Below are 8,812 nucleotides of genomic sequence, written 5' to 3' on the forward strand. Positions count from 1 at the left end.
TTGAGGCATGTAGATGAGAAGAAGAATGGCACTTTTAAGCCCATCTAGAAGAAGGCAAGTAAAAGTGCGAAAGTTGATCTAGAGCCCTTTTGTGGTCATTTAAAAAAATGTGCAAAGGTGGACCAATCAACTTCACTACTCAATGGATCATGGATCATGGATAGTGAAGTGTCGCGACATGTGACTAGTGGAGAAGTCAAGTAAAAGTGCCACAGTTGACCCAATCTAAGAGCTCTTTGTGGCAATTGAAGAAACTCCGAGGTCTTGAAGGTACAAATGATCTTAAAAGCAATAATCAAGCTCTTCACAAATGGCACCGCAAGCATCCAGGAAAGGAAAGAGTGGGTTATAAGTAGCCTAACAAGCTCATCAAAGTCCTATAGAAGATAACATGGAGCCAAAAAAAGTTTTGACTTAGAGAGAAGGAGCCCACATAGACGTTCATTACTACAAGCTGGTTCCCGACCCAACAATATAAGGCACTATCCATTTCTTCAAGCTGATCCGCATCCTTCTCAAGGTCATGCCAAATAATCTTTTTAGAGACCCAGCTTTGCATTGTGTCCTCTTTGATCTCAACAAAGGCCCATACATGACACAAACACAAGCCTACTTCTACAAGCTTCATTACCTTATCACAATTGAGGATATGTTTGAAACACACTTATCGAAGCCCGTCTCACAATTTCGACACAGTTCGTACCCTACTCCATTGTAGAAGCCCTTGTTTTAACTTCTTCAACAAAAGCTTTTAGTTGATTCCGAGTATGCATTAGGAAGGGTGGTATGTTAACTGCTATATAGTTAACATGCACAAGAAAAGGCTTTCCCCAACCCAACCATGTAAAGCACTTTGAACACTGATGAAGAAAATTGGCATCCTCAAACCCACGGATAGATGTAAGCATGGCACTACCAATAAATATACATTTTTATTCGAAAGATTAATATTTAATTTGGCACTTGCACATAACTTATCTAGCACAAAAAATTGAGCGTTTATAGTAGATACCTAGCAAAGTAGGCCACTCAAAGTGGAGCTGAAATGAACATAGCTCATGCACGGAGTGACTTGTTCCAAAATCTCACCCCAAGTGTGTGTGTGTGTGTGTGTGTGTAAGTGTAAGTTGTAACCCTTTTCTCTTTGCTTGAGACATTAAGAAAAAGTGGAGGTTTGGCGCCAATTGGCGATGAGACTCTATGGGTGAAGATGTGGGTATATGCTGGGTGGGGTGATCAGCCCCTGCTCGTCCGTAAGTGAAAGGGAAAAACTCACCAAGGACTTTCACCACATTCATGCGTTCAAACCATGCTTATAACGGCCTTCACGCAGGACCTTGCAGCATACTTGCCTGCCCAGAATGGCCAAAAGCTCTTTTGCATGCTTGGCCTTCATCTTCTGCACCACCTTGGCCCTCTGGCGGCTGGTCAAACTCGGGCTCAGTCTGCTCAAATCCAGCTTTGGGTTCAAAACAGATAGCTTCTTGTCCCTGTGGCTCGGCTTTGCCTCCACCACCTTCTTGTTCACTTCTACAGCCCTCTGGGCGGCTTGCATTTCTGTTCTCAGCTTAATCACGCTCAGTTGGGCTGCATGGGTTGCATTGACCCCTGCCCTTGGGACTACATTGCACATTTCAATCGCAACAACAGGCATGTAGGATGGATGGGCTGTTTGTATTACATTGCCCTTTGCAACAATAGGCATTTGAGCTGGTGGCGTTGCATTGCCCATTGCAATATCAGGCCTTTGGGCAGCTTGGGTTACATTGCTTGTTCCAGTAACAGGCCACCGGACTGCTTGCATTGGACTGCCTATTGCAACAACAGGCCTTTGGGCTCCTTGGATTGCATTGCCCATTGCTAAATCAGGCCTTTGGGCTGCTTGTGTTACATTGCCCATTGTAGCATCAAGCTTTTCGGCAGCTGCTTGTGTTACATTGGCTATTGCAACATCAGGCCTTGGAGCTGCTTGTATTACATTGCCCATTGCAACCACAGGCCATTCCGCCGCTTGTGGTACAGTGCCCATTGCAGCACTAGGCCTTTGGGATGCTTGCATTACATTGCCCATTGCAACAACAGGCCTTTGAGCTGCTTGCGTTACATTCCCAATTGCGCCATTAATTCTCTGGGCTGCTTGGATTACATTGCCCATTGCATCAATAGTCCTTTGGGCTGCTTGCATTTCCCTGCCTGATTTCACACTCATTTGGGCCGCCTTTGATTCACTGTTCAATGCCACATCCCTTTGGGCTCCGTGTACCATCTTGCACAATTTCCCATCCCTGCCGAGCTCCACATCCCTTTGGGCTGCTTTTATTTCCTTGCTCAACTTCTCCACAGTTGCTTGCATCTCCCTGCCTAATTGCATCACTGTCCTTTGGGCTTCTTGTATTTCCCTGCCCAATTGAACTGTCCTCTGGGCTGCTTGTACTCCCCTGCTCACCTCCTCCTCAGTCCTTTGGTCTGCCATTTCTGATGCCCTCTTCTCAACACTTGCTGCATTGGGCGCATTTGGCTTGTGCACCTCTGGCTTCTGAGGCAGCTCATCAGTCCTTGAGACTGCCCAGAAACAACACACTCTTGTGAGATCAGAAAAACAAAGGGGTTTGAAAACCTTTTCCTAATTGACAAAGCTATTGAAAGAATGTGGTCCCCCATTTCTATGTAAACACAGAATTCACTCACCTGGCTTTTGAAGCCATTGCCATAGCCTGGAGGCGTGCTTGTCTTCAGCTTTCTTTAGGGGTTCTATCTTTGCTTTCTTCTTGACTGGAAGCTTTTGCAGCCTCTCGTGTGCAGGCCGCTTTAGCCCAAGCATGATGGGTGGCTGGCTACTGTTGCTGGCAGAGAAGGCAGTTGGAGGCTTGCATGGGGTTTCCAAGCCTTTTGGCATCTCCTTTACCACTGGTACTGGAGGCAGTGAAAATCCTACATGGGTGGGGTGCTTGTTCACGATAGAGCCAAGCAGAAAGCCTAGGGGCTGGCATGCAGGAAGACAAGGGGAGGGCTTTGCAGCTTCCAGGGTATGCATTTTGTGAGCAAAACTGTTCATATGAGTATGGTCTGCAGAGAAGATAATGGTCTTCTTGCGCTTGAGCCTTTTCCTCACCCTGCCTTTCCCAGTTTCCAGGAAGTGGTAGACTTCATTCCTAGAGCGGAAACGGCGGCCTGACACGAGATCTTTGTAATACTGCTCAAAACAAAGCCAAACAGATCATGGGAGTTCGACCTATTAACCAGGCAGTCATGTTTTGCGTTTTTGAAAATGTATTATTGCCCATCAAAATTAGTGCTAAAATTCTCCGCAAAAAATACAAAAAGCTAGTGTAGGCACCCTGGTCACCCTGGCTTGCATGAGCGCCCACATCACAGAGCCAACGGCTCAGAAACGCCGGTGGCAATGGGCGGCCAAAATGACAGAACTTGCGATCCGCTTCTCCTGGGCTCGAAGACGTGAAGTAAAAACACATATAAGGAGCGCAGACAGGGTGCCCGTACCTTGTCTCGTGTGCCTGCAGTCGTGCCCGTTCTTCGGGTTTGGACCTCTGTGATCCAACCTTGGGGCAACCACGGGGGCGACTCGATGGTGTATTTGGCGACGGGGCCCAGTGTCGGAGATGACGGGCCTTTGAGATCGGAGCAGGAAGTTCGAGCATCTTCGCTGCTTTTCTCTATAAGGGATGACTGGAATGCAGGATGGGATAATTGGGCGGCAGAATGGCGCAGTTGGGCGCCAGGATGGGACGATTGGGCGGCAGCATGGGATCCCGGATGCTGTGATTGAGCGCCAGAGCGGGGTGCTCCAGGATGGGGTCGTTGGGCGCCTGGAACACCCCCTCGCTGCTGCTGCTGTTGCTGGAAGCCAGCTGCCATGGCCTGTTTTGTCTGTCCCTCCTGCGCTACCAAGAAGCCTTGAAAGAGCTCCTGCCAGTTGGGAAACCAGCAATTCATAGCCTGCTGCTGGGTTCTAGCCTGCTGCTGCCAGAACCCAGCAGCAGCCGCCGCCGCCATGGGAGCAAAATACTGATGATGATGCTGCTGCTGATGGGGGAGCCTGGGGTCATATATGCCATGGAGGACCCAATTGGGCGATGGCGTAGGCTCTGTTGTTGTGCAGGCCTCAAACAAGAGGGCATCCGCTGCTGCCCTTTGGGCTTGCAGCAGGCCAATGTCGTTGAAATCCTGTTGATAGCTGTTAAGGTCCAGAGTGTGCCTGTTGAGATCGAGGGGCAATTTCGTGTGCATAATGAATTCCGAGGGTTGCTGCAGCATGTTGGGCTCTCAGAAAAAGCCTGCCTTTTGCTGTTGTAACTTGTAGTTGCTGTCAAAAGACTCTTCATCATCCTCTGAAGCGACTCATTTCATGATCCAACACTCCACGGCATCACCTTGCTGCTAAAGCACAGCCTTTGGGCTGTTTCTTCTTGCCAAAGAGCAGATTTAAGATCATGGACACACACACACAAATCCGTGTGTGTGTGTGTGTGAGAGAGAGAGGGAGGGGGGGGGGGGAGAGAGGGAGACAGGCCCCTGCTTTTAGTGTTCACAAATGCCCCCTTGAACAAGGCCAATACAACCATGCTAAACAACCACTCTCTCTAAAACTGCTATACAAAATTAATCTCTTTTTCTCTCTCTGAAACAAATAGTTTTCCTCTCTCTAAAACAAATAGATTGTGTGAGACCCCGGTTTTCAGAGCCCACGTAAAAATAGTGGGTTTCACTTTGGAAGATGGGACCATGGTGTCACACACCATGAAAGGCCACGGGCCACCACCATGGTTGGTTTCCCCACCCCTCCACCCTTCCTTAATTTACTAGTGACATCCTGTATTAGCTTATAGGGGATCCCTAGCAACATTGAGGAGGACACGAATCCCCTCATTGGGGTGTTCTTATGGTCACCTCCTTGAAGCAACAAGTGCTGACATGACATGACCCCCTTACCCCCACCATTGCTAGCCTTGCCTATTTTTCACGCTTTTTCAAGTTGTTGTTGTCAGTATGGTAGTGGAGTAGTAGTATGCTAGTGGAGTAGCAGATGAAAATGGGTTGGCTTCAAAAGACCCCACTAACACTCAATCCAAATTAATGTTTTTGTTTACATGCTGCACATTCTCCTTGATTTACAAGCACATTGCTCGAGGTACCTCCTTTACATAAAGTTCATTCCAAGAACAATGAAAAAAAGAGTAATAAAGTTGCATTAAGAGTCACCAAAAACGGCTATTATGGCTAGGAGGTTTCAAACCCAAATCTCCTTAGCGATTGCCTAAAAGGAACCAAACAAATGCAGGTCATTCCAAGAACAAGGAAAAGAGTAATAAATTTGCATTAATAGTCACCATAACGGCTATGACAAGGAGGCATGGGTGAAATTTAAAGGCCTACCCTAACCTTCAATTTGAAGGCCATAAACTAGGTTAACCTTCAAAATATATATGTTTGTGTAAAATTTTGAGAAATTTTCAAAATTTTTTGGGAACATAATTATAATTATATTTATAAGCTGAGCAAAGTCATATACAGAAGCCCACTTTTTACAACTGTCACTCCCATCCTATTTCCATTCACTATTAAGAAGACTATTGAGTCCTTGCCTGTGGTGGGTGGGTGGCATGCAGCTGGGATATCATATCTTTTGGGAACACTCATCTTTTGTTTGGGAGGAGAAGCGATGGGATAAAATTTGCAACCCTATTTTCTAAGAGGCCTTCTCCAGAGGTTTGAAAGGCTTTGATGCCCTCTAAAGGCTTCAAATTTTAGCACTACAAGGAAGTTTCAAATTCCAAACCTCCTTAGCCTTTGCCTAAAACCAAACAAATGACTTCTTTATTTGCATTCTGATCCTCCTTTAATTCTTTAAATGGAAAAGTTAACTTGCCCCACAATAAAGAAGTGGATGTAAAAATGAGTGACAAATGTCAAGCCTTATACCCTTTCAGTGAAGTGGATTTTTTTATTTTTTATTTTTTTTGTGAGGAGTATAGCACTGCACTATTTTTTTCACCCCTTTTGTGAGGAGTATAGCACGTGTACACACTACTTTTTTTACCCCTTTTTGTAGAATGAGGGGGAGGGGTGGGCTAAAATTGAACCTGCATAGCAGGTTGAGAAAGGGTGCCACCTTATCCACCTAGCTATTTTCCCCACCGCCTAGTGAAATGATGCTAGTTGTTGGATCACTTTATATTTAAAAATCTTGGAAAGCGTTTTATATAAGGTCTACTTGTTGTTAGGTACTCTTTTATATCACCTCGCTTTAGTTTTTCCTTTCAAAAGCTAGTAGTTGGTGTTAAAAAAAGAACAACCAGAAGAAAATTACTTGGCTATAACTCCAGACAACACTTGGAGGCTGATGGCAACAACCCATGTTGCTCATAGTGGAAAGAAAAATTAGATTTCAAAGACAGGAAAGGAGGGTGAACTTATAATGCATGAGGAAAAATAGTCTGCTTGGGTCCAACGTGTGATCCTATCTTAAAGATAGGATCACACGTTGGACAGGAAAGGAGGGTGAACTTATAATGCATGAGGAAAAACAGTCTGCTTGGGTCCAACATGTGATCCTATCTTAAAGATACCCTTAACAAGGATTTCCTTTTTACACTTTACATGCCATGATAAGGCTTAAAAAGTTGGTATATGAGTACGTGATGGTTTTGTCTATAGGATGCAACTAGAGGGTGATGCTCAAGAGATGTGCAAGAAAGTATAAGAGGTTTTGTCAGACATTGGGTTACACAGAGGTTAAGTGGAAATTAAAAAGGATATAAAGATGTCAGGGTGCAAGGGGAAACTTACTTTACAAGCCATGCTTTAGTGGTGCAAAGGCGAGAAAATGTCTTTCTCCACCATGAAATGAAAGGTGAGATTTACTGGTGAAGCAACCAAAGAAGTATAATGTATGGAAAAAGTTGCAAATGGTTGTTCCCGACATGAGAAATTTATGGTAAAAGTTACATATGGTTGTTCCTAACACTGTAAATAACACTTGTCACTTTGAGAAAAAAAAAGGGCCCTATGTAAAGTTAGAGATGTTGCTTGGCCCTAGACATCTTGTAGTGATTTCACTTATCTTGGTGTTTTAATCCACCTATGTGGTCTATCTATGCTTCTATGTTATGCATGGTGTATTAACTTATCAAGCCTTGGCTCTTGTTTTGTTTTTATCATACTTAATAGAAGCCTTTCATGGAGGATTACCCTAGCCACATTGATAATATATGCCTTTTCATGTAGAAAGAAAGTACTAGCCTAGACACATTGATAATTATAACCTTGTGCCACCCCATCTCTAGCCTTTTAGGCTTTTACAAATTCCCCATCAAAAATAAAAATTTTGATGTGTTATAATACTAGGATAATCTAAGTCATATACCTTCTCCCTGTATTTCATTTTATCCTTAATGATTACTTCTCGAATCAAATTTTAATCTAAGGTGGTTATGTTCCACCTATGAATGTTTTTCCAACATGAGAACATCTCCAAGGTGGAAATTTCATAGCTTTCCACCTTGTATTTCACACTATCCTGGTTGCTTCTCGAATCTTATACTTTGCTAAGGTGGTTTGTGCTCCACCTATGAATGCTTTCCCAATATGAGGAATTATTCCCAGTGTGATTTCAACCATTAAAAAATTAGCAGAGTGGAATACTATGGTTTATGTTGCGAGTATAAGATTTTATGCAATACCACATGCATGGAAAGTCAACATTAGATCCACATGACTCACTAAACATGCACTTTAGAGTTTTCAAATCTCCTATAAGAAGCCATTTTGCATTATATTCACCACCTGGTCCATCTATGTTTACGACTTCATCCCTTGTCTGATGCTTAACCACATTTGGTATATTTGTCAAGTTAAAGAAAATCTTTAATATTTCTTGGGACTTCCAAAGCAACAAGCCACCATATCTCATTTTCTAATTGTGAAAAATTGAACACTAAAATAATCTAAATTGTCTTTTGTGATGTTTGGACTTGAGGCTCTATTCATCAGGGTCAAGATTACCGACTCTAACTTTGACAATCTCACATAATACTGCCATGTCGTAGAACTTGACCATTGCACTTTGCACCTTGCTTACATCTAACATAAAATTGTTGAATTATTTCATTAGCATAAGTATAACCTCTAGCTTACATTTATGTGTATGGCATAGATGCATAGACTACTTGTATGAGCTCCAGAATTTTACCATTCAACAATAGTTGTTCTTGTTCTACATGATATGGTTTTGGGGAGAGAGAACCTAATTTTTTTCTTCATAACCCTCTTAAATCCTTTTTCTAATGCTTATAAATAGTCACATCATATGCTCCTAAGGAAAGCTATATCATGTATGCCTTAGACATACTAGGGGATATGGTTTTGGGAGAGGTAAACTCCTTTTTTCTTTAAAACCCTCTTAAATCCTTTGTCTAAATACTTATAAATAGTGTCATATGCTCTTGAGGCAATCCAAGCTCTATCACGTATGCCTTGGACATCCTTGAATGTCTTTCTCACTTCATCTTGTTATATATCTTTTGACATTGCTTTAAACTTCTTATCTTGGGAGAGTGTAAAACTTACCATGTACTTTGAGAGCACTCTAAAAATTAAGCTATTTGTCTCATTATTTTATGTTGTAAATAGGTACTGGACAATCTTACAAGCCTTAATTCCATTGTCCACCTCCAATACCAACCTGTCCATTAATGACCTGATGAAAAGCCATTAGATAGGGTAGAATGAAACACATGAGAAAGGGAAAAGAATTGATGAATCTAGAACAAAAAATTCCTTTCCTTTTTTATAG

The 8,812-nt window shown here is 43.1% G+C and overlaps 1 protein-coding gene across 1 annotated transcript; it reads right to left on the bottom strand.

Annotated features, from left to right (window-relative positions):
- Positions 1-895: 895 nt before the first annotated feature.
- Positions 896-4,641, bottom strand: LOC147612325 (uncharacterized). The gene is made up of 3 exons (XM_086782927.1): positions 3,502-4,641; positions 2,689-3,193; positions 896-2,562 (listed from the first exon to the last, which is right to left on the bottom strand). The coding sequence occupies exons 1-3, from the start codon at positions 4,273-4,275 to the stop codon at positions 1,295-1,297; spliced, it is 2,547 nt and encodes an 848-aa protein (XP_086639053.1). The 5' UTR covers positions 4,276-4,641; the 3' UTR covers positions 896-1,294.
- Positions 4,642-8,812: the final 4,171 nt, after the last annotated feature.

This window comes from Cibotium barometz, chromosome 45, assembly GCF_041138505.1.
Source record: "Cibotium barometz isolate CiBa-2024 chromosome 45, ASM4113850v1, whole genome shotgun sequence".
Classification (NCBI taxonomy): Eukaryota; Viridiplantae; Streptophyta; class Polypodiopsida; order Cyatheales; family Cibotiaceae; genus Cibotium; species Cibotium barometz.